This window comes from Leptosomus discolor, chromosome 3, assembly GCF_034619465.1.
Source record: "Leptosomus discolor isolate bLepDis1 chromosome 3, bLepDis1.hap2, whole genome shotgun sequence".
Classification (NCBI taxonomy): domain Eukaryota; kingdom Metazoa; phylum Chordata; class Aves; order Leptosomiformes; family Leptosomidae; genus Leptosomus; species Leptosomus discolor.
Window position 1 is genome coordinate 42,720,951 of NC_141393.1, and position 25,810 is coordinate 42,746,760.

The 25,810-nt window shown below is 48.9% G+C and overlaps 2 protein-coding genes across 2 annotated transcripts in view; both read right to left on the reverse strand.

Annotated features, from left to right (window-relative positions):
* TYRO3 (TYRO3 protein tyrosine kinase) overlaps window positions 1–14,875 on the reverse strand; it is a 40,821-nt gene extending 25,946 nt beyond the window's left edge. Inside the window, exons 1-5 of the mRNA XM_086462956.1 lie at window positions 14,788–14,875; window positions 11,174–11,357; window positions 8,762–8,862; window positions 4,528–4,698; window positions 1,793–1,879 (exon numbers count right to left, since the gene is read on the reverse strand). Of these exons, the coding sequence (XP_086319082.1) occupies window positions 1,793–1,879; window positions 4,528–4,698; window positions 8,762–8,862; window positions 11,174–11,357; window positions 14,788–14,875 (631 nt within the window). The remainder of the gene's footprint in view (window positions 1–1,792; window positions 1,880–4,527; window positions 4,699–8,761; window positions 8,863–11,173; window positions 11,358–14,787) is intronic.
* A 6,336-nt stretch (window positions 14,876–21,211) lies between these two features.
* On the reverse strand, window positions 21,212–23,607 carry LOC104341829 (transmembrane protein 151B). Its single transcript, XM_009955607.2, has 2 exons — window positions 23,578–23,607; window positions 21,212–22,642 (listed from the first exon to the last, which is right to left on the reverse strand). Exons 1-2 carry the CDS (start codon window positions 23,605–23,607, stop codon window positions 21,212–21,214), a joined length of 1,461 nt encoding a protein of 486 aa, XP_009953909.2.
* Window positions 23,608–25,810: the final 2,203 nt, after the last annotated feature.

The window sequence follows — 25,810 nt, forward strand, 5'->3', positions numbered from 1 at the left end:
GAAGAAACAAATTGTTTAATAAATTGTAGAAAGACTTCAGAGTCCTCATTAGCAGATGGATCTGTGTAAGAGGAAGGTGCTGATCATGCATGTATAGACAACTACTCCCAGGAGTAATTTAATTGAAATCTACATTTCAGAGGCTCAAGGACTAAATAAACATTACCTGGGCCTGCTCCTGTTCCTGCTGATGTCCTTGTTAGGAGCTTTGCTTTAATGTTAACAGGGGCTGTACTAGATCTTCAAAACTTTTGTTCTTTAGAAGAGTGTCATCACTTCCCTAAGTTTATAATTACTCTTTTAGATATAGCTTAGGGGTATTACAGTTAGAACTTTTACTACTACAGCACTGGACTTACAATTTAAAACCTTTTTTTAGCTCTAGGACATGCCATATACTGGTGCAACATTTGCTGATTCACTTAAGCTTGCTCTTCCTCAGCCTTAAGAGGTGTATGCGTGCATATGCACATAAGTGTGTGTTGGTGACACATCCCTCTCAAATAGGTTCTGTGGATTCATTAGCTGATGATCGACCTCTATAAAGCACTTTTGGCTGAACATAATTGCTGGGAAATACCAGAATTCTGAGGCCTTTACCGCATCATCTTATTAATGGTTAAAAAAAAAGTCCACGTTAACATTAAAAAAAAGTTTGTTTACGCTAAATGTTATTTCAAATTGTGGCTTGAAGAGATTTTTTTAAAGCATAACAGCTCTGTGAACTAAATTCTATCCCAGGATAAAAATATCCATAGAAGATTCATTCCACAATAACTAATTCCACTGTGTAGACAAGCCTTTAAGGCAACAACTCCAAACATTTTAAAATTAAGTTATAAATCTTACTAGTCTAGCATACTGCATTCTTGGCTTAGCAGTAACCACAATGTCCTGAAGAAAAATACACTGTAAGAGCAGCAGATCTACAGCTGCATTTTAGGCTACTCTTTAATGAATATGAGTTAATACAACTGTGGGTTCTGATACAAACATAAATGTTTGCTCTTGTTCACGCTGAGCACTAAGCTACTACTTGGAACAAATGATTTTTGTGACATGTCTCTTCTAAAGCTAATAACCATGTCATTTAACGCACATTAAAGCATGACTAAAAATTCAAATGCAGGAGCATCTCAACATGAAGAGGAGGGGAAGAGCTGATTGCTCTGATTATCCCTGTTTCAGTCACCTGGAAGAGCAGAGGAAATGTGACATCAACCTAGGGACTCCCAAATGGCAACTGGTCATACAAAGGCTAGGAATTACTTGTTTTGAATGAGTTTTTAAAGAGTAAAGTATTAAAAAATAAACTCCAGAAAAAACAGTGTGGATGAGGAGACTTTACTGGCCACTGGTGACCACCTTCCCTGCCTTTTTTCAGCATCTAACATGATGCCAATAGAAGCAAACAGAAGGAATGGCCTCTTTAGCTCTAACAAGACCCATCTATCTCCAAGAAGGAAAGATTTTCCCAGCTACACATTTACATCCAGCTTCATCTCACAAACAATTTGACTGCTCTGACTCTCTCCTTTTCAAGAAAAAAGTGTTATTTTACATTGCATTTCCACTCCTGAACCACATGTGGTTTATTTTCAACAGCCTGGGATATGGCCCTGCATAGCAAGCGGGAACTACTGTTAGAGCACAAAGCATTGTTTCAACTGCTGAGAGCTCCAACCAGTGCCGGTTACTAGCAGCTTTGAGACAACCCCTTGCATTAAGGAGCCCTACTTTCCCTCCCCAGAGGGCAAACCCAAGTCCCTTGCCCATTCTCTTGCACTCTCACCTTTAATTTGAACAGTGGCTGTCCGAGATGAAGACAATCCCTTTACGTTGTGAGCTTCACAGGAGAAAACTGTGCTTTGATTAATACCTGGAGATCAGCCAAGAAAAGGAAACACAAACAGCTATATAATCCAGCTTCAACCTTCAGCAGAATTTCAATTATGTGTGACATCCAGCTCAAGCTGTACAGGCAATTGGAGGGCTGAGCTGGGTGCCAATCAAAGGCACGTGGATTTCAACGTAATTAATGTGCTAAACGCATTTGCAGTGGAGAGAGCGTGGCAACATAGAAGAGTTTCCACAGGAGCTTCAGAAAGCACTAAAGAAGGATGAATCTGGCAGAACAGCAGTTCACAGTGCCCAGTTAGATGTCCACTTCTCACATTCTGGTGAGCATCTTTGGGGCAAGGATCATGCTGAACCCTGTGCTCATATAGTGCCCAACGCTCTGGACCTCAGCCTGCCACCTGAGCAACAACCATCTTCTAACTGGGCTCTAACACCACAGATTTCAAGCTAATGTCCACCTGTCCCTCACCTTGCATCAGACCTTCGAAGACACACAAAGTGGAAGTAAAATGCTACTTGCATCAGCACTGAGGCACTTTACAGGGGTGATATAATACAAGTGAGGATTACACTCCCTCTCTTCTGTGAGCATCCATCCATCCCACAAGGCCTGAACATGGCATCATACTGATGTCTGGCTGCTCCAAGACGCATATAGGTACAGCTAATTGATCAGAATTGAGACAGATTTGCAAAGCTACCTGGAGAAGTGTGTCCAGCACATATTTTCACTCAACTTGGCCAACTGAGGTTGCCTCATAGGGCTCTATCTGAGAAAAGTTAAGGTGTCTGTCTTTGCCCTCTGATTCATCTTCCAAGCCAGAGACTAATGGCATTGTGAAGAAGTGGAAGAGAGGAGGGACTGCTATAAAATGAAAGAGCAAAGTATTTTAGCTTCTTCCACTCACCCCCATGAACCAGAAGAAAATGCTGCCAGCGAGCTGAAGGCCAGGCAGCAGAGCAGAGCAGCACCTGACATGGTAGGCACATCCCAAAGACCAAACCAAAACAGCCCTGCCCTGAGGAAAACACAAAACACACCACAAACCAAGACCTCCTTGCTCTTTAGCACCATTGCCAGCACTGCTTTCCAAACACAACAATCCTTTCGCCAAACCAACTGCTTGCTGAACCTTCCAAATGGTTGCTTCCTAGCCAGTACTTTATTATTATTTTGAGAACTGGATACCTTCTTTAGCTAGCAATGCTTGTTTTCTTACCAACCATCTTTTCTGACATGCTTTGGCAATCTGACCATGAAGCTTGTGTCCTGCTACATTTTTTCCGTTGCAAAGAAAAGATCTGCCCAAGGGACATCCCAAAGAACACCAAAAGGGGCAAAGAAAGGTGCTGGTGATGAATATATATATAACAGCAGTTCATCCGGAGAATCTAGCAGATTCTAGGAGCAGATGCCCTTCTGCAGACCTCCATGCCACTGCCCCACAATGACAGAAGTTTTGTGAGGCACTGTGGGATGAGCTCAGTGGAGGAAGGGAGATTTATTTTTTATTGTCTTCCCCCCCTTGACTATCAATCTTTTCAGTTCCCATTTCAACAGGTAGATCATATAAGGGAGCAGTTTTCATTTCCAACTTGGAACAGCATCGAGTGGCTACGTAAGAGGGGAAACAGATGATAAAACCATTGCAAATCATAAACCAGGTTTTAATTTGCATAGAAGTTAGGTTCTAAGGGAAGGCTTAATAGGATTGGATAGCTCAAAGGATGGCCAAAGATGCACAGACAGAAACTCCCCCTGGGTGTAACTGTATTAACACTGATGAAGAGGACTCAGAGATGACTCCTTGTCCTAAAACCTTTTATTTCTAAATAGCTAGTTCAGCTTTGGCTCAGGGCTGCTGAGAATAACAAAACAGCAAAGAGAAGAAATGACACAAAGCTGTTGGACTACTAACTAGAATGAAGTTACCTTTACAAGGTACCTACAAGAACAGCTGCAGTCAGGTCCTGATAGAGATATATTGCCCTTCCCTCAAAGTGGGCTGAAGAGAGGCCTGAACACCTACTGGCTCCTGAGTTGTTCAGCTGATGCTGCTGGAGAAGGCAGTCAGTGCCTGCTCTGGGGCAAACCTTGGTCTCTGAGGATATCAACCAGCTCCCTACAGCACCAATACAACCACTCTAAAAGTGTCAAACAACTACATGAGGTGGTCAGGTTTTAACGATAAGAGCATCCAGCAAGCCTGCAAGAACAGAGAGGGAGGGGAAGAGAAGGGAAAGCAGTGTGTGACATGGCTGTGCACAGAAGGAGGTGGTGGCATGTGCTACACGTGAATGCTTGCAGATTTCCAAGGCAAATGCCACCAACAGAGTCGTCACTTAATACAACCATGAACATCCTCCATGAGGTGGAACAAAGAGGCATCCGATCATCTGTCCAGTAGCATCTTTACCACAGTGCCAGCCCCACCCAAGGTCTGTAAGAGCCTGTGTGCCTCAAACCAGCAGAAAAATACACAGAGCAACGATCACCCCTTGAGGTGATTTGGCTTTGCATGTGATCATGATCTCTCAACCCTCAATGAACAGTCAAAGACCATTCTCACACTATATGGCTACCCAGTGTCACAAGGCACGATCAGAAGAGAGATCTCCTCCTCTTCTGATACTCAAAGCGATCCCCTGCATTGGCAGCAGGCTTACCTGACACATTTAAGATGGAGGGGGAGATATCTGGAAGCCCCACTCTAGAGTCTCCCATCCACCAGACAATTGTCACTGGTTCAGGGGGACCAACAGCAGCACAGGCCATATGAAATGGGGCATTAGGGGACACGGACACATCCTCAGGTTCCACAGTAAAGTAGGGCACACCTAGAAAAGCAACAGATAAGTGATAACAACTGAAGAGACTCCTTCTGTCTCTTGTTTATTTCCACTAATACCAGTGCCCAAGACCGGATACCCATCTGCCCTGCCCCTACACCTAATCCAACTCCCTCCAAGCCCTTCACAAGAACCAAGTGTCAGATATGCTGGATCACCTCAGGGGATGAATGTCTACATACTCTCACTAGAAGTCAGAGAGAAAAAGAGTGCTTTCTTCCCAAAATGCCTTTGAAAAACACCTTTCACTGAGTCTCCTTCAAGACTCCCCTATGATGTAGCTTTTAGGGGCAGTATTTGCTCATTTTTTTCAGCTGAAGGGATTAGAGTTTAAACAGGCAACAGTCAATAACTTCAGTAGTTGCAGACACCACTTTAGAAGATAGCTAATCCAGCTGCAGCTACTTCTTGCCATGCACTAAAAACTGAAGCCTGTGAACGTGTCAAACTAGTGGCTGTAACAAACCCACGAATGAGGAAAGAATCCCACCAGTGAGAGACTGGGATCATTTACAATGTTTTCTTCACAGCTTAATTGACCGGAGCTGCCTTCCAGCATACTCCAACACAAGAACCAGGCTGCCTTGGAGTTAGAGGTAATTTGCTTCAGAGCTGAAGGCTATCCACAGACACAGCTCTCTTGAGAGCCATCTGTTCCCCATTGTGGAAAGACTCCTGCTTGGTATGACAGGCCTTAGATCAGGCCCATAGGGAGCAAAACACAGCTGCAACGCTCACTACCTCAGGTCATCTCTAAGCAGCAATAGCTGAGCTTAACACATCAAGAGATGTGGTTCCTCATGGGCAATGCCAAAACTTTTGTGGTTTCAGTGCTCCAAACCAGTAACACAAAATTCACCAGCCATCAGCACCAGTGCTGACCCTGCAAGACAGCCAGTGTGCGCTTCTGGTGGCTGGTGGAGGAGCTGAATGCCCAGAGAAATGTTGAGTTCCCTTTTATACTCAAAATTTTGGGTGTCAAGCACAGCTGCTACAAAACAAGGTATTCTCAGGCAGAAAAAAATGTGTTCTGCAAACTGCTGATCCACTGCCTCACAGAAGCGGAGGAACCGACAACATCATGCATTCACACGCTTAAATTACACTGTCCCTGGCCAAAGACGACAGGCCCAAGTGGCTCCAGTTAGTGTGGCAGATGCTGAGCACCTCCAACAGCAGGCAATTAATGTAGGTGCCTACATAGGGACTTAGAAGCCTAACACTTGACATTTCCCCTACACTTCAGCTGAAAATGGAGTCTTCCACTGACCATTCAGTCGCTGTTTGCATCTTTGAGGTGGCAGTTTCTTCGTGCCTTCCTCGCCTCCTTGCCACTCCCTTCAGAGTGGCAAGTAAATGAACAAACTAAACCAGGTCTAAAAATAGGTCACTTCAGGAATGATGGTGCCTATCTGTGCAAAGGTTAATGCTCAGGACAGGTATACTCATCATCACGATTTACTGCTGGGTTTTGCTTACATGTTTTACTTTATTTTTTTATTGCAGTCACACATAAACAATAAAAGTAAATAAACTTTCCAGATACCAGCTGTGACACCTCTGCCTGCTTTGCCCTCCTTCTCCAATGAAGATTAGAAAAGGAAATACCATCATTTCTTCTACTTGTGAGCAGGATCCCTGCCTCCTCTCCCTTTGTCATGGCACCAAAGGTAGCCTTTCGGAGGCTCCTGCCCAGCTCAGCAGGTTTTCTCACTTTGGGAGCAGCTAACCAGATTAGACAAGACCACGATTAGAAACTTGCACCGTTTAGGGAGTGCAGCTGACTCATCCAGCTCAGGAACCTGCACTGCCCCCGTAAGTATGTTACCTGGATACCTCACTGTCTGCGACATATTCAGCCTCCCAGTTCCTAGTACAAGACGTGAGTGCCGGCACCCCCCTTTCACAGATGCACCATGGAGGCACTGAGCAGTCAACAGCCAGGAAATCAGGGGCAAAGCAAGGAAACTAGCCTGTCTATTCCCTGCTCCAAGCCAGCATCCAACCTATGGGGCCAATTTTTTTTTCTCCAGCTCAGTTTTCAGACAGTGTTAATCCTGGGGGACATGTCCATACAGGTGTGGCTGGGCCTCTGACTGTAGCCACAACAGGGTCTAGCAGCCCTGGGAAGAGCCACACGGTCAGAGTTTGTAATTTCAGAGGGAAGGTTCTGTAAGAAACAATCTGTGTTTTTAAAATGGTCACACACCGTAATGCACCTCTCAGATTATCTCTCTGGGCATCAAACACTATCATGTTCTTGGTAAGGCCAGAGTCCAGTTTCTAAACCAGAAAAGTTTCAAAAATCATTTTGTTCTTGTAAATTCTGAAGAGTGTTTCATAGGTTCAAACATTTTAGCTGCATCAGAAAGACAGTTCAAATACTATTGCTACAAATTCTGACTGATAGAGACTACCTAAGTGGATCTTAAGGCAGATATTAGACAGCATAGAAATCCATCTGAGCTCACTTTAAGCTAGATCACCAGTAGCGCACACTTGCCTTTGTGGCACACTGGAGGCTGTCAGCACCTACCGAAGGCTACAAATGACCAGAGTAAAGATCCTCTCTCAAAGAGGACAACAGTTGTTATCAATACAGCAACTTCTAGATAAAGCTGGGACACCCAGAGAAGAAATACATACAGAGATATGGTGACGGTGGGACTGATAGGCTTTTGTGTTCCTCGGTGTTTTCCTATGATAACAGCTGACACATTTTTAAAAATCCACCCCTTATCACTACTCGTTGTTTTTTAATTTTTTCCACTAACTCCCATTTCACATGGTTACATGCTCAGTTCAAGTTTAACTAGCTTCTGTCATACTTTCTTTTCTCACAAAGGCAACGAGTTGCAATTTTTTAGCTTATGCTTCCGCTGTAAGCTTTAGCCTTCGTTCTCAACATTCCTCCTTACCTAGCTGCAGATGGTTTTGCAACTTTGACATTTTTTGCCTGTGCTATCCAGAAGGGCTCCTCGATTTTTCAGATTGCTTAGCACACTGAAATCATTCCTAATGCACCCACCACACAAATGCAGCCATCTCTGCAGCGGGCCTTGGTAATTGGAATAGAAATGGAAACTCGGCACAATAGAGAGCATTTTAAGCTGTAAACAATGTTCTCCAGTTGAAAATGCACCCAAAAATTTAGGTGGACAAAACCCTGGGATTTATGGAGGGCAGCAGCTAAGCATTTCTCTTCCTGCTATGAAAGTTTCCACAGCGGTGAGTGAGACCTTTGCTGTAAAACACCCAGATCACACCACCTCCCATGACACCCTCCCTCCTCCCCCTCTTTAAGACTGTTGATTCAGCTCCAGACCAAAGTGTTCCAACTTACACCCAAAAAGCCATTTCTTGCTGCAAATGCACTGTCCCTGCCAACTTCCTCACCAAATATTAAGCCATCTTCCACTACTAGCTTCTGAGAATCTAACACAATCAGGGCTCAAGGGAAATGAAAGTAGAGACAGTAAGAAGCCACCAATCCACGCTGCCCTGAGCAACTTTTGGGCAACCATGTAGAAGTCATTCCTTATCAGGCAAGACTGGACAAAACAGTGCCACAAGGAATAGTCAGAGCTATGAAATGCTGTTCTACAGCACTTCTCCTGAAATTAAGCTAAAACTGTACCTTGCCCTCAAAGACCTGTTTGGCTGAACTAGGCTGCGACCCTGCTTTGAGAAGTGGGTTGGATCAGATGATCCCTATGGATCCCTTTCAACCAGAACTATGCCATCATTCTATGAATTACTTGGAGATGAAAGCAACAATGGATTGAGGGGCTGGAAAGAAATGTATGTGCATGAAAGGATCTTGTTTCCTAACGTGCCAAAATAAAGCCAGAAGGTAATGAGATGACAGGTCCTCTCCTTGAAGCTACTCTCCTATTTCTTACTCCTGCTCTGTAGTAATCTCACTGCAATTAGCAGCAATGGTTCAGAGCCAAGAAGCCTATCACTGGAGCAATCTGCTTTCATCACTTCCACCTAGAGCATATCAGTGGGTGAGCCCTGAAAGGAAACCAGCACTACTACTACTCCTTACCTTCCACTATGAGCCACACTTGCTGTGATTCTTCCTTCTTCCCCCCGTTCTCAACCTGGCACCAGTACTTCCCAGAATCTGTCCGCTCGACGGATTTCAAGCTGAAAAAAGTCAAAAGCCATATTGATATTTTACGTGGATAAAGCATGTTTTTGCCCCAAAGGACCCTCCAGCGTTTGGCAAATCAGATGCACAGACAACACCCACTGAGACGCAGCCAGCTCTGGGGAGGAGGGCAACAGCCAGCCAGCACAAAGCGCGCGGCAAAACAGCAGAGACGGGAGGCTCCTCTCTGAAGTGGGTGGATGGCATCCTCAGCAGAGCAGACAGCCTTCCTCTGAAACGTCCTTGCGGAAAACTTGTCATTTATGTCCTCTGAGGATAGGAACAGGTTGGTCATCTCAATCCTGAACCGTGACTCTAGCTAGCCTTCAAGAGCGACAGCTTGGTCTACAGTGTCTGAACTAGCAGGAAACTCCAAATCACAAACCTCCAATGAGCCCGACTGTTTCGCCTCAGTTAGGTGGCAGGACTGGTGACAGCCTCAGACAGGAACAGACAGCTCAGAAAAGAGGTCCCCCTTGCCTCAACCACACTCGGCATCATTCTTATCGCAAGCGCGCCTCACACTGCAAAACTCCTTGGGCCTCTCGATTTGTGATTTCAAGGGGCTACGCTGGCCTACTCCAGCACAGGACCTCACCCTACAAACTCTTATGTCCTTCCTTGCTGAGCAACAGCTCCCCTTCTGAGAAGATGCATCCAAGCAGGGGATGCCAGCCATGGAGGCTGAGCAGCACTCAAGTCATAGGTCTCCAGTTCAGGGGAGAAATTCTGCTCCTTGCTTCACCACTGGAAATCTGCAGTATCCTCACTGCTGTTCGCAATACAAGGCTAGCATGGTAAGGGCAGGCAGAATTTGGTCCCAAAGCAACAAGGTCCCAGCTACCAAAGTCGCCAGCGTGACACTGAGCACCTGTCAATGTACAAATGTTGATTGCCCCCCGTGGAATGTGCAGCCATGCGTCTGCTGCCATGCAGGGATCCTCAGCAGATCTGATGCCCGCCTTTCTAATGCTAGCAGTCTGCCTTAGGGAAGGGGAGGAACATCTCAGGAAGGAAGACAGAAAAGGGAGAGTGTTTGCTGAAATGCACAAAGTGGACCCACTACAGCCTGATTTACAGAGCTGTACCTTCAAATGGCACCAGCTGTCCTGCCCATCCAGCCGCATGTTCTGAAACACAGCGATCGCAGCAGAGTCACACAGTGGGTGGTAGAAATGATCACTTTAACAGAAGAAAGGAAAAAGGAGAAAAAGATATGGACACATCTAGATTTAGCACCCTAACTTAGCCCTGATGCTGCAGAAAGTTCTCAGTGGAGGAAAACAAGAGGTAAGAAAGGAGATCAGACTGAGAGATTGTGAGCAGCGAAGAGAGTTAACTAGTGGAACTGAGGGAAGTAAACAGTATGGTTTCAAGACAAACTGTCTCCACAACATAATGTTATGCAATAGTTTTACTGTGCACAGATTTTTTTTCCTATCAAAATGTTTCTTATAGACAAGCTTTAGCACAGAGACTTTTAGTTGCTGGAATTGGAGACTGTGCAATGTCAATCTATGAAACCTACCAAGAGAAGAAGCCAGAGCTCAGGGAAGAGTGATTCTCAGTCAGTCAACAGTTTTGAGCCCTGACAGTGATAGCATGTTTGCTTGTTCAAGCTCTCTTTATGCATAGTAAAAGACAGAGCAGAACCTTGGGTCTTGTTTAACTCACTACTTCCAGAACTAGCTGATACCTCTCTTCTGCTGAAATAAAGGCATAGAGAGCTGCTTTGCAGAAGACAGCTTTTGTACCTCTGAGCGGGGCAGCACTGGTACCACATAGCGTAAACGTATTAGGAAATTCTCTGCAAAATGATTCAGGGATGGTCCAGGTGACAAACACTCCTCCCCAAAGACAGGAAGGGGACGTAGTCCTGGAAGTCTCATTTCAATTAACAATCTTCACCCTTTAGGCAGACTGACAGCTCAAGAGAGAGAGAACAGAATGAGTATGAGAGAAAACCTATTTATATAAGTCAGACCTTGGTCTTCCCGCTGCACAGCAGAACAAGATGAACAAACAAGGCAAGAACACCCTTTCACCTTGAAGTCACATCTTAAGCATCACAAGCATTAGCAAGGCACCTGTCACCACAGTAGTCAGGAAACCAACATGGTTCTAGTGCATAAAATCTCAGCCCTCAATGGCTTCAATTCTGCTCTCAGTTATGCCCTTGCCACACGCTGAACTGCAGACCTAAGGAGCGTGCCCCACCGAGGGCACTGCAGTTGCATAGATATAGCTGACAGCAGAAAACTGTGCAATAATTTCCGCGATATTCTTCCTTCTCTGCATCTGTTGTACCTGAGGAAGCCGATCCAGTGTTCTTCATCTACTGGAATGTACACCTGGTCTACGCTTTGCACCACTGCTCCGTCCTTGATCCACAACATCTCAGGATCTTCCATTCCCTCGAGGCTGCAATTTAGTTTCACGGGTTGACCCTGGGACACTTTTAATTTGATTGGAGATCCTGTAAATTTCATACCTAAAAAAAAAATACTACTCCGCCCCACCCCCAGAAGAAGGGGGGTTGGAGTACAGCAAATTACTCTAGGTTGGTGGTCTGGAATTACATACCCTACCAGGTCACACTGCAAAGGGGTCTGTTAGTCTCGGCACAGCTCTACTATGTCTGCTAAGCAAAAGTCAAAAGCAAGCACTGAAAGCACAACTGCTGGAGAAAAGTGGTGGCTCAGCGTGTACACTGGGCTTTTTTCAACTCACGTAACAGCAAAGTGAGCTTCTGCAGAGCAGTGCTCAGGTGCAGCCAGACAGAAATGCTGGGAGCTTTGACGTATCAGTGATCCAGCAGCGCTGTGTTCGCTCAACGGTACCACACCTCCCTCTTTTCCCCAAGCTTGAATTTCAGCTACAGTGTTCCTGTGCTGCTAAGAAATCATCGTGCTTGCTCCATTGTATCCATTTGTAAAGAGCTGGGATACGAGAAAGAATCAATTAGGTCTCATTATTCAGCATACACTGTTCCTCTGCATTACAGAAGGCTTCTCTGCAATTTGCAAAACCCACGAAAGCAAAGCCTATTTCACAGCATACCTCACTGAGGAGCAGAGCTGTTTACAGAACAGATATTTCTGTCGTGTGATGTGGACATGTACTCCAATAAGCTTCCCTGGCCCTTCAGTCCAGCCAAAGGACCACATCATACCCAGAGCTATACAGTTGCGACCCCAAAGCAACAGGGCCAGAGTTGGTGGAGCTGCTCAGGTTTACATTGACACAGAAGTGATCAGAATTTGGCCCGAAGCACTGTTACATGTGTGGGTGGATGGGGAGTGTTTCCCTCAAGCAGAAGCGAATATATGGAATGTGTTACCATGAGAAAACACGGAAGCCAACTATATAAGCGCATTTAAGAAAGAAAGGCATATAAAGGAGGAACCAGAGGATCAAAGGAGACCGTGGGAAAGCAGGAAGGTGGAAAATAAATGTAAAGCCAGTTTTGCTAGGGAGAGCGGCCATTTCCTATGCAGTGGCACAGGACTGACAGACCAGACCAGGTCTAGCCTAGCGCAATATTATGCCCTGGCAGTGGCCTCCACATCCTTCAGAAAACAGTGACTCCACCGCTCTTGTCCAGCCGCATATCACAGTACATTACAACTTCACCAAATTCACTGGCTGTTCAGCTTCTCACAGGATGCCTCACTAGCCTACAGAGCCAGACAAGTAAATGCCAGTTGTGAAATCCAGAGCACTGCTAAGTAAGCAGCCCTGTTGCTCTGGAGCCATCACAGCCTCACCAGTGATCAAATACAGAGATTTCTCATGTGCCACTTCCCTTCTTGCCAAAACACCACCCTCCCACAGCCATGACAGCACCACCTCACAGGGCAGACCAACAGCAGAGGGACTCACAGCAGGGTTGTAACAGCTGGAAGAGGAGGAGGCAGCCAGCACTGTGGGACCTGCCAGTGCTCTGCCACTGGCAGCTGGTACCCAGCTGAGGACCAGTGGTTCAGGAGCAATCCCAGCCCACAGGCAGAAGGACTTTATTCCTTTCCTTAATGAGATTCCCCAACCTGTTAACAGCTGGTTTCCTCACACTCAGTCTTTTGGCTTTCTATTTGCTGTTACTAATTTAGCAAATTCACAGAGCACATTGGAAAACTGGTAGGATGACCATTTCAGTTTAGTTGCTAAAGCCTGTTTGCTGGGCTAAGGATTTAATCACCTTGGGTGAGGATGATCTAACCTTGCATTACTTAACTCATCTGTAACACAAATTACATGGCCCAGTACATGCCAAAAAGCATCCTCCCTTTTCACTGCTCACAACATGGGAATAAAATACGAAAGCTTCATAGCAGGTCTCTCTGTGTTACAGAAAACTGATGTAGCCAGGCTGCTGAATGCACACACAAATTGACAGACATTTTCATTACAGGTGCCTTCACGGAAAAGCAAACCGCTCTGCTTTCCTCAGACTGCCCTGCTGAAAGGGTTAGCCACAAATTAAACAGAGAAGTGCTGTTAGAGACCCTTTATGGTTTTCAGTTCCCATACAAATTAATGATGTAGGAAATTAATATACAAGTGTTCAGTCTGAGTTGTCATTCTCCACAGCGTTCAAGTATAATCCCTCCACCAAGATCAACTGAAATGGGATTTTTAATCAGATCAGGGATTTCTAATAAATTCACAGGTTTTTGAAAAAAATCCAGTTTAGGTACAGCATCCCTTCCTGTAGATATAGGGAAGCACATAGAAGGCCAATATGGATTTTAATTTCCAGCTATTCCTCCTTCTACTCTCCCACTCACGATTTCTCATCTGATTATTTCTTGCGCTGGCAAGAATGTTATCTCATCCATGCAGGTTCCTCCAAGCCTACCTGTAAGAGCTGCAGGAGTTGAAATGTAGAGCTTGGAAATAAAACTGTATTAAATTTCTTACCAAGCGGTCGTCAGACACAATCAACAGCAAACGAACATACTAGTTGTCAAAAGACATGACGTATCTATTTGTTCATTTGTTTTTTAAACTTGCCACCTCTGAATGTTTTGACTCCCAGGATCAGAAGTATGTTTTTCGGTGAAGTTATTTCGGGAGCGGAGAGAGAGGAAGTTGTCCAAGGGAAAGGCTTTTCGCTCTCCAGCTTCCTTCGGACCCTGACCCGACGCTCCAGCCCGCGCCGCAGCCGCTCCAGTCCCCTTTCCCCGCACGGACACCTCTCCCCGCCAGCGCGGAGCCCAGGCTCCCGGGGAAGCCGGCAGGAGCTTCGCCGAAAGGCTCTCACGCGCTGCCTTCCCCCGCCGACTCGGGGGCGAAACTTCGGAGAACGAGTTCAGGAACGAAAAACACCAACAAAAGCCACTGAGGAATGCGTTAGCGCCCGGTTTTCCTCGGCGGCGAGCCGCGCTGGGCAAATACCAGAGCGATGCCTCCGCAAACAACGAGGAGGATTATTTAGGCTGCGACTTACTCTGTACCCGCAGCAGGCGGGCGAGGCTCGCAGCACCCCGCACAGCCCTGGCTCCCCAGCGCCACGTCGCCAGCCCAGTCGCTGGCCCCACACGTGCGGCGGAGCCTCCCACGCCCGGCCGTGAAGGGGCGGTGGGGCAAAATCGGCCGGCCCCGACCCCCACCTGTGGCTGAGCCCGCCACACCGGGCGGACCCCTCACGCCGGCTCCGCGCCAAGCCGCCCCCGCCCGGCGAGCGGTGCCCGGGAGCCAGCCGCTGTCGGCGGGGCGGCCCCGCGGTCGGCGGTCGCCCTCAGCGGGCTGCCGACACCTGTAGAGGCGGTGCGGCGGGGGCTGCCCGCGGCAGCGGACGCGGCACGGCTCCACTCCCGCCGCCGCGCCCCGGGGGCTCGGGGGACGTACCCGGCCGCCACCCTCTGCCCTCAGCCGCGGCGACCGGCAGCGGCCACCCGCCACCCACCCGCCCCTCTCACCTGCCACGGCGGCGACGTCCCGGAGCGCCGCAGCCCACAGTCCCAGCAAGAGAAGCCGCGGGATCGCCATGCTCCGCTTCAGCTCCATCGCTGCCGCACCACCATCCTCCCTCCAGCTCCCGGCGCCGCGGGGGGCTCCCACCGCCCGCGCAAGGCGGCGGCGGCGACAGCGGCTAAGGCAGCCCCGCGTCGCCGTCCGCCACCGGACTCCTCCGAGAGGCTGCGGGCACGCTCAAACTTCTGATTGAGCGTCCGGCCGGGGCCCCGCCGCGAGGCGACAGAGCGGGTCGCTGGGGTCCGGTCGCCGCCGCCGGGCGGTCTCCCCCTGCCGGCACGCAGCCGCCGAGGCGCCGCTCAGCGGGTCGGTCCGCTCGCCCCTCCTTAGCCACCGCCTTCTCCTCCAGGAAATGGCGCTCTCGGGCGGTCACCGCACGCTGTGCTCCCCCTCTGACATCACGCTCATGAATATGCATGAGCCGGGCGCCCACCGCCCCCGAAGCGGCGAATCACGGCGCCCGCCGCCCCCGCTCCGCCGTTCCGGGACGGGACCAGGGGCGCGGACCCCGCCACCTCCCCGCCTCGCGCCGTCCCCGGGGGTCGGAGCCCTCGGGAGGGCGGGCCTGGGGCGGGGGGCAGGGGGCGAGGGGGTTTCTGGAGGCGGTGCCCCCCCGGGGGCCGCTCCACGGGGCGGCCTGGTTTCCAGAGCGCCGGGAGCGGGTGACCCACATCCGCGGGAGCTGCTGGGGCACCGGGCAGGGGAGGAAAACTAGGTCGCTTGTTCCCCTACTTACATATGGAAGCAGGCGGCCGGGCTGGTCCCCTCAGGAGTCCCCACGCACCCTCCTGCACCCCAAGGCTTGGGGCCAGCACCAGGGCTCGCCCCTCCCCAAACCAAGGCTCTGCCGGGATGAGCAGCACCTCGCCTCGTGCACGCAGCACCCCCAGCCCCATCTTCCCCAGCCAGCCATCTCCGGCCTCTTGGCTCGGCCACGCTCCCCTCACCAGCCGGACCCTGGCTCCAGGGAGGGCGGCCACCGCATCCCGGTGCCTGATCCGTAGGGGAGCACCGGCAAAGTGAGCAGAGGCGCCTGTGCCCTTCAAGCAGGATCGGCTTGGCCTTGCCCTCTTTTCTGCTAGTGGAAAAGTAGGGAGAAGTCTGCGGAAGGAGATCTCTGCTGCCACAGACTTACTAGCACGGTGTGGAAAAAGTCACCAACAAACAGGTTTTTTAAAAAAATCTGGTGCTGCCTTTCCATAGGAGTTACAGTGAGAATCTGGGTTGGAAGGCACCATAAAGAGCAGTGTTGTTACAACACGATGTGGCTTCCAGCTCTGCCACAGCCATTGGTGTGCAACACTTATCCAGCAGCTCCTGCCATGCTCTGGAAACCTGGCTAAATGGAGGAGCACAGGGAAAGTGCATTATCCCCATCAGGGGGATGGAGAAACTGAGGCTCACGTAATTCCCTCTCAAAGTCTGATCCTCCCCCCCCACCGCCAGCCACTTGCATTTCTGATAGGAATTCCTAGGGGACTGGAGCACCACCAAGATTTCATGAGCTGGAATTGAAATGTCACTCCCTCCACAGTGCCTCCTGCCACAATGAGGCAGCCAGGAGGAGACACTGACAAGCCATCCACCTGAGAGCTTGCAGGAAGCCTGGGCGCTCTCGGGGACAGGAAATTGTGAGAAGCCTCTCGCCAGGATCACACCGGCTCTTGGACTGAGAGGTTCCATGCTGGTGTTTGCTACAAGCTTCATGCGCACTTGCTGTCGCTGCTCTCTCTCCCCCATGTATCCATATATAACCATCTATCTGGATACGAGACGTGTTTCTGTGCTTACTCATGGCAATAGCGCCTTCCAGAAAGTAGCTGCTTTTGCAGATTTTAGTTGTCTCATGAGAAAAAATAATGGCCATTAGAATAGCGCTGTGTTTCTACAGTGCTTTCCTTCTAAGGATTGCTTCCAGCCTTACAATGACAGAGGCTTACAGCACTGCACTGGCCTTGAGGGCTCAGGGAACGCTCCCGTGCGGAAGCAGGAGAGAGGAGGCACAGCGATGCTCCCAAAGGCTTTGGGAAGGGGAAGGGAGCTTTTATCTGCAAAGAGGAGTACTCAATAGAAAGTTGTTGTAGCACAGGCCAGACTCTGGGCTGGTGTAAGAGAGCAAAGCTTGGCTGGAAGCAGTAGACCAAAGGGAATTTTCCCCAGCAGGGGATCTGGCTTCAGCTCTTCTGAGAAGGGCTTTGTGTCAACAGTGATAGGCAGGAAGAGCCATACGAAAATTGGACTGAAATCCTGCACTCACTGCCAGTTGGAGTGCAAACTGCTGTGGGGAAAACTTACAGAGGAGTGCAGTATTACCATGCAGAAATCAAAGGAACTGGTGAATCTGTAATGCTTTTAGGAACTGAAGACAAATAAACTCTCTCAGCTTCTCATGCCACTGAATTAAGCAACATGGCTGTGTTCTACAGGCCATAACACCAGTGGCAGTGCTCCCTGCTTACATGCACAGGATACAGTGCAGTGGCTTAAAAATAAGTCGGTGCCTTCCTGGTTACATCCTTTCCTTGCTTCTTCTCTTGCAATAGTGTGTTGTCATATCTCACTGGACTTGCTGGGCGGCATAGGTTTGTTCTAGAAAATGCCTGAAGAGCTGCACAATAATCAAGGGGTGAATTCGCAGTGCTGGGAGACTTCGGAAGGTGAGGGAGAAGGAAAAAGAAAGAAAGGAAGAGAGGGAGGGAGGGGAGAGAGAAGGCAGGATGAAGAGAAGTATTTACTGGACCTTCTCACCTTCCTCTGCTGTTCAGCCTCTTCTAATTCTAGACACCCAAGAGGACAAGGATGGGTTATCCAAGCACCCCAAAACACCCATTTCCACATGAGAAGCCAGAGCCTAAAAGTTCAGCAAAACTGCTGGCACATGCCACTACTCCATCGTCGAAGCAGTCAGTCTGCAACTGGATACAAAATCCCTGTGTGTTGTACAAGGTGTTTTCCATAGAGCTGCCTGGTTTACACTTGGATTTGAGGACACGTCCGCTCCGTCCTCTGACTTGGGATTTGAAGAGCAGCGTTATCTCCTCCATTGCTAGGGGACAGATCCCTCATCCTGTGTCAGGAAGCTGTGACAATGGCAAGAGTGATGATAAAGTAGCGTTCATGGGTCGCAGGAGTCGCTCTGCTCTGCAGTGTAGGAGACCCGGGATGGCTGTTCAGGTGCTTCCTGAGTAGTGATCAGTTGAAACCAGCATATTCAGGCCCAGGCCAGAACAGGAGCATCTCCCAGATTTTCAGTCACCACCAGAGGCTACAGCAAGTGACAGGAAGGAGCTCCATGTGTGTGAGAGCTTTTGCACCTTAGGGATGGCTTCTCAAATAAATGCCCCAAAGTTGGGCCAGAACACAGGTGTGAGGAAGCAGAAACCCTCTGGGCTTCCAAACCCTGCCAAGGACACAGCTTGAGAGCTGCTGGATATTCCAGTGGCTTTTGAGGACACTGAAAAGGTTAAACTGGGTATAAACTGTCTCCATTCTCTGCCCAACCCATCATAATAATGGGATTGCCAGAGCTTGTTCATGTCAGATAATCATACTGTTTAACGTGGCTACTTCTGAGGACCCAAATATAACTCTCCATCTTGAAATACATATGGGACCAAACTGGCCATGCCAAGACCTTTAAAGCCACAGGTGGCTGCAGCAGCTCACAAGAAGACTGAAACTCATCCTGCCTGTGTCTGGGCTAAGCTCACCATAACTGAGTTATGCTGCTCATTTGGGAATTATCTTAGCTGCAGCTGAACTCTGTTCTCTTTTAATTCATATTATTCTACCATCTCTTCCTTTCTGCTTTCTTGTATTCCTCCCTACCGCCTCCTTCAGCAAGAAACTGTGTTGAAATATTCCAGCCTCTCTGTTTCATGACGTTTCAGTCTCCTCCAGCTCTTACATCTTCCATATGTGCTGGTTTTAGCTTTCTGTGTGAATGAAGACAAGGACAGGGAACCATATTAAAGACTTGCATTTACTTTGTCTTCAGAATACAACTAAACCAGGCTGAGCTTTGAGTTCAGGCCTGATCCTTTCCTAGTTCTCAAACTCTCCCAGCTCTGCCTGGAGGTGGTAGGTGGCACAGTGTAGATGGGGGACTAGGACTGGGTCACTGTAGGTTGGATCTAAGTTTGGATTTTTCTCTGTTTCAATGTTATCCAGTTTGGCCCCAGCCCAACCATAATCATTACCCCAACGAGCCCAAACCTGGTTCCTCCAAGTGTCTGGGATGGTTATTCTTTTTTAGAGGTGATAAACTAACACATCATATGTGTTATCTATCTTTTGCAATAAATGCCAAGCTGTCAGAATGAAAATGTCACATAAATCATACATAAAGTATTTACATTAAAAAAGATTGACTCATACGAATTTAAACAACCTTTCTGATGGTGCCATCGTTTGCAGCAGGTTAGCCGGGTATTACCAATGTTTCTATTTCTGGAGCTGAAGTAAACACAGCACATCAAAACAGAGTCATCAAACTAAAACAAAATGTATTTAACATGGTGCAACAGTCAATGCCATAAGAAATCACTATATAAGTTTGCAGAGATATATATAATCTACACATACTTTGTGTATGACTTTACAAATCTCGTATTACATGTAGATACACACAGAATGGACTTGGGAGGAAGCATTTTTTGCCAGCCCCTCTGTGGGCTTGGCTTCTTACCTACTTGCTGTTGGGTGTAACAACACTTTGTTTTTGAAAGTGACTGTATTGCGATCGTATTGCATTCTCCTGTGAGTCACAGCGGATAATAATCTCCACCATCCACATGACAAAATGGTATGGAGCTTGCTCAGTGTATGACCATCCCTTGTGGGATGGAGGGCTTGGCAAGTGCGAGGTCCCTGGCAGGTCCTCAGTGTGGCCATAAGCTTCTTAGGTCAGTCCTTGGCTCTTAGGGGGTCTCCGGCTGGGCCAGGAGGGCAGCCCATAGCCCAGAATGCAGCGGTCTGCTTTGCCAGGACCAGACACCTTCTGGGCTTGGCATTGCTGGGACTAATTCTGGAAGGTGCTGCACCTGCTCTGGGGGAAGCCTTGGGGGAAGAGCCTGGAGCCCCAGCAGGAGTGGCTGATGGGGCTGGTGCCCAGCTGTGCTCCCTGCCCCGGGGCTGGGCTGGCACCACATCTCACCTGGGAAAGCAGCAGTGGGCTACAGGCCAAAAGCCCTCCTCAGGGCACATGGAAAGCTGAAAAGTAACGTAGAGCAGTCCTGTAACTGCTCTAATAGATGCTGTGGGTGAAAGAGCTTCCTAACAACTCCAGACTATCAGTGGGAGGGTTAATACCATATCTACCTTTCCCCCTCCAGCCCCTTGCCCCTTGTCCAGCCCATGCTGCTCTGAGCAAGTGTTAGGAATGAAACAACCACAAAACACACCCATAGTCCTAAAAATAGTGGCACTATCTACATTATGGCTCTCAACAATTGCTAACATGGGTGGAGCTGGACAAGATTAACTACAGCTGGAAACGCAGCAGTGTCTCTGCTGCAGACCAGGCAGGGCAAAGTGAGCAAAGGGGCTTTTTGTTTTATTGGTATATGCCACCGCTCTGGGAAAAAAAGTCCTCAGCACTTTCCAGGGGCATAGCCTGTGGTTGTGTCAGCAGTCAGTGACGTTTGTGCCATGAACACTTTAACTTTGCCCAACGGAAGGCAATTACACTCTGAAAGATATCCTCACTAGCAAACCTCCAAAAAAACTGGAAAGTGAGAAAACTGAAAAAAGAGGGAGATGAGGGTGACATGAGAGGAGGAGAACGTGAAGAAAGGAGAGAATGACAGAAAAAGAGGAAAAGAGACTGGTGAAAATAAAATAAATACAAAAAGCACCTCATTTGGGGTTTGCAGGAGGTGACTCAGCACCTGCAGATCTGAATTCTCCTTCTGACTTGACTCTGCCTGGCTGCGTGCCTTTTGCCTTGCTCTATCTGAGTTTTTTACCTTGCAGGGCATCCAAGAGGGCAAATATACTGCAAAGCACAGGCTTTATAAATCCTCTAGCAGTATCAGAGGTCAAATGCTGTGACTGAAATGTAAATAAAAGACCAAGGGTGGGATGGGAGGAGAGGCAGGGAATTGAGGACAGAGAAAGGGTGAGGAGTGAGAGAGCAAAGGGAAGAGGGGAGCAAAAGACTAGGGAGACTAGCCGAAGGAGGGGGAGAAGCTCTTGGAAATGAGGTCAGCCGTTGGTCAGAGTGACTACATCCTCTGGCAATGGCAGGGGGAAGAGCTGAAGCTTGTCCTGCCAAACCGCTGTGGAGACTGACACTTGCAGGCTCCCCACTGGTGGCACCTCTGCAAGCCCTGTTGTGGGGCAGAGGAGATGAGAAACCATGAAGGCCTGTCACAGAGAAGTTTCTAGACAGGAGGAACGCCTGACGTAGAAATGCTGCCCATTGTGCCCCTCCGGCCTGTGCACAATCAGGACAGGGAAGAAGCGGGCATCATGGTAGGTTGGGGGGTTTTCGTTGACAGCCAGCTGGCTGGAATAGGAGCAGCACTGCTCATCCTGGCAGCCCCGGTCCGCGATGCTGCTGCTGTGGCTCCTCCAGAGGCCTGTCCTGTGGGAACCGTGGACACGGCAGAGGGAGAAGCGGCTGGTGTTGAGGGAGAGGCGGGAGTTGCCACTGCAGCTGTGGAAAGCATGGCGTGAGAAGATGGAGGAGGTGCTGGAGGCACGGTTGCAGCGTTCGCAGCCGTGGGCTGTTTCGCTGTACCGGCACACCGCGTAGCTGTTGTAGGCCGGGGAGTTGGCCAGGTCCATGAGCATGGCCTCTGAGTAGCTGGGGATCAGCTGCCGGTTGGTGCAGATGTGCCACTCCAGCTCGGTGCTGTCCTGCGTGGCATCTCGGGGCATGCGGTACCAGTACAAGGGCTCCTCGGCTGCAGTGGGTGCTGTGTACTCCAGGCCCAGCAGCTTTTCCACGTGGTAGTGGACGTATGCAGTCCGATACTCTATGAGCACCCTGAGCGGCCATGAGATCATCAGGATAGCTGCCACCCAGAAAGCATATTGGGACACGTACCATGGGAGGTGATCCGGGTCCCCGTAGGCCATCATAAGCTCTTTAAAGTCCACGTTTTTGAGCTGCATGCCTTCCCTCACCTCCATGTAGTCATCCAGCCCCTCAATCTCTGTGAAGAAATGAGCCCTCTGAGTCAGGTAAGAGTTCTCAGACTCAATGTTGGCAAAGCTGAAGCACTTGGTGAACCTCAGCTTGGTGGCTGTGTAGCTCTCCAGGCCCAGGAGCTCCTTGGAGATGTCCTTGTATCCACAGTGAGAGTAGTCAAACTCAGCTTCAGCCACATGGGTGTTGACCCTCTCGTGGTAGACTTGTGTGGTGGTGTAGGCATCACCGTTGCGGTACCGGGTCACCTGTCGGGTTCGCCGCACAAAGTGGTAGCTGATGGCCTTCCACCAGATGCATGGAGTGGCTTGCTGCATGCGGTTGATGCATTCGTAGACACTGTCCACGTCTGCCTTGTACTGCAGCTCTCTCTTGACGTGGCAGTGCCAGCACTCCACCAGGTACACTACGTACAGCATAGAGAGGAAGGCCAGTGGGATATAGACATAGCCATCCGAGCATGGGCTGTCATGGTAGATCATGGACTTGCCCTTGAAGGAGCTATCAAAGTTGAGCTTGGTGATCCGGGCCAGCTGACACCAGGCCACTGCACCCAGGCAGCCGTACATGAGGATGGAGAGGAGGAGGCATTTCCAGTGGGACTCTCGGCACATGCAGGCGCTCAAGGACTGCTTCACGGGGCGTTGCTTCAATCACACCACCGGGGAGGGGGAGAGAAAGACAAAGAGAGAGTGAGTGAGGAACTGGTCAGTCACACTGCTTTGAATAACGCATACAATGATTGTCACCTTCAAGACTATGTCTGGCTTTGCTCTGAACTGCCTGAGGGCTGGGACACCACCCTACTTAATATAAATGCGAATATAAACAGAAACACCTGCCAGGGACAGAGGTCTTTGGACAAAACTCCTTCCTTGCTTCTTCCTGACTCTGGGGAGGGAAGCTGTTTGCGCAGCAGTGACTTGCTGTGCCCGCACCCTAGTTAGCCAGGACCCTCTGCAGGAGGTGAGATGGGTCCTCATCTCCTTTTCCCTGCCTGAAGCCAAGATCATCTATGCACCCCATCATCTTCCAAGGCCGAGAGGGCTTCGCAGCATGTGATCAGCCGAAAACGTGGGGCTGTGGACTTGTCCCTTTGCTTTGCGAGTGCCCAGCGTCTGGATTCCTACATGGTGCTGCTGGGGAGGCTCGGGAGCAAGGTCTGTCCCAGGGCCATGGCCCCACGGGTCATGCCAGCACAGGGAGACCAGCACTTTGTGGAGCTGGAGCTGCTGCCTGACTCAGAGCTGACTCACACCCAATCCTGAAACCTACCAAATGATCGACACCATTTTTCTTGGAGGTGAGCCATTGGGAAAATTACTAGATTCAAGCACATTTAGTTGAAAAAAATGTCAGGATTACAGCAAGGTGCAGCATAGCTTCAGGCTGATTAGAATACTAGCTCCAATCTGAAATACCTGAAAGCTTGAGAGCTGGAGCTAAGGGTGTATGCTTGAATATTTAAAAAGTAGCACATTCCTCTCTTTCAAGTCGCAAAAGTCGGGCTGGGAGTAGAGCTGGAGTTCACACTCTCATACTCCCACTGCCTCCCCTGAGATGGCAGGATTTCAGTCCTTACCCCAGCCATGGTGCAGTGAATCAGCTGCATTGTCACGCTATGTTGGGCTATAATAAAAAATACCAAATCAAGCCAAGCAGCTAGCGGAAATGAAGTTGTCTCCCAGCAGCAGCATGAGTTACATTACTGTCTGGCAGCTGCCTGTCTGTAAAAAGTGTGTGAAGCAAGGACCCCGGCTGCCCTGGTAGGTAATGTGGAGGGCCGTCTGCATCCCTCTTGTTACTGCCATCCTTTGCCTCCCCCTAACTCTGAGGAAATGACAGCAAGAAAGCAGATATACATGGATATTCATGCATCACCATGCCCACTGCCAAGCCTGATTTCATGCAAAAATAGAAGCACACTGTTACTCCTTCTCCCAAGGGGCCACTTCTAATGCATCAATCTACTTTGTAGATGCCAACAGATGCCAGGTTTAGGAAATGCCTTCTCTTTCCTTCTCCATGGATAAAGTTCTTCCCTAGTATAGCTTATCTTGGACCCACAGCAGTTAGGATTCAGTAAGTAATCTTGAACCAGCAAGGAATTTAAGGAGCAGCAGCTTATGGCACAGGAAACAATAGCACAGCGCCACTAGAAAGAAGAGTTTACTGTCTTCTCAACGAGATGAAAGCATTGGCATCTAACCTTGCAGGGCTGTAAGGTCAGATTTTTTTTAATTTTTTTTTTTTTCAGGCCAGAGAACCACTTGTAAGTAACTATAGAGGGGTTTATGTCTTTCTGTGAGCACTGCCAAATTAGGCTTCATGGGGTTTGGTTTTGATTTCTTAGGTTCTAATCTGACACTGTGTAAGTGCAGAGTAATTTTATTGATTTTAGGAAGCTACACCAGAATTCATCTGCAGGGACTAAGGGCAGAAACTGGCCCCTGATGCATCCTGAAGGAATCTGTGAAGAACTTCTATTCTTATCCCAAAGCTTTTGTATGTGTGTATGTGTCAGAATAAAGAATAAATATTCTGGGCTATATTCTCTTTATAGTGGCCAAAACAGGTGTAGAGAAGCTAAGTGGGTTGTAAAGGACATAGTTGTAGGTAGGACAGTGAAAAGACCTTGGTATGGGTAAGAATTAGGAATATGGCTGTTTTCCTTAGCCTTTTGCAGGAAACCTTGAGGAAACACATAAAGTGGCTCCAGGCAGTCCCCAAGTCAGCTGAAAAATAACTATGGGAGTTTTGGGGATGAATCCCTGACTCTACGTGCAGTCACAGAGAGTTTCACCTCTTGAAACTCGTGTCAAATACCTATAGCTCTGTCCCAGTGTGGTTACTGCCTCAAGGTAGGCTTCTTCCCCAGGTGTACACTGGACTCCAGGTCAGAACCCCAGGCTCTCCCAACTCGTGGGAACTCCACTGGGAATCACTGTCTTTCTTTGCCTCTTTTTGACGTGGAACTAGCTTTTAAGTGCTACAGTAATGCAAAAATACAGACTGTAACGAAGAATTGCAAACCTCTACCTTTTTTTTCCCCTGAAGGTTTTCTGAGGTGAAGAAAACTCTGAAAATGAACATCTCTCTACTCTGGTCCCTGGGACCGTCCAGAAGAAAACAGCTGGGCAATATTCTAACACAGGAATTTAAGTTCACACTCCCGTTTCCACAAGTGCCTCTCATGTAAAATCATGTATGGTTAACAGTGTGAAGAATGCCAGTGGACCCAGCAGAAGATGCCCAGCGTTCAGTTTTAATGTAAAGTGAGTGCTTCAGTACTCCATGCAGCTCTGGGAACCCCGATTCTTTCTATGACTTGTTCCAAGCGCTGTCAGCCTGGCCCTGGGCACAGCTGTGCAAGAGGGCTGTCCCACGTCAGTTAAGGCACTATTTGCCAAAGCACTGCAATCCCCACCTTCCCTTTATCTCACTTCCCTTGACTAACAACTTCTCCGCTCTCTGCAGCTCTGTGGTCAAATTTACAACCCACAGGTTGGCTTCCGCCCAAGGGGTGATTCAACAAGCCCTGCTGGTTAAGGCTATCAGTAGCCATATTGGAGCGGGCAAATGCCTCCTAATGTGCTTAGCTCCATGAAATGCCATCTCCTCTTTGGGGGAAAAGATGTCTCTGGTCTCAGCAGCCCTGGAGCAGCACCAGGTTGGGCTGGCAGCAGCTCAGGGGCTTGCAGGTCCAGGATGACCTTTTTTATATGCATCCTCTAAAGACATCAAAAATGGTCACCAACCCCCTGCACTGAAAGGGCTGGATCAGCCTGAGCCAGGTTACCTCCAGTATTCTCACT

Bases quoted from the DNA above. Each gene is read 5' to 3' on its own strand.
- LOC104341829 (XM_009955607.2), bottom strand. From the start codon at position 23,607: ATGCAGCTGATTCACTGCACCATGGCTGGG. The intron at 22,643-23,577 runs GTAAGGACTGAA...GTGTGATTGAAG, and splicing joins TTCACTGCACCATGGCTGGG to CAACGCCCCGTGAAGCAGTC.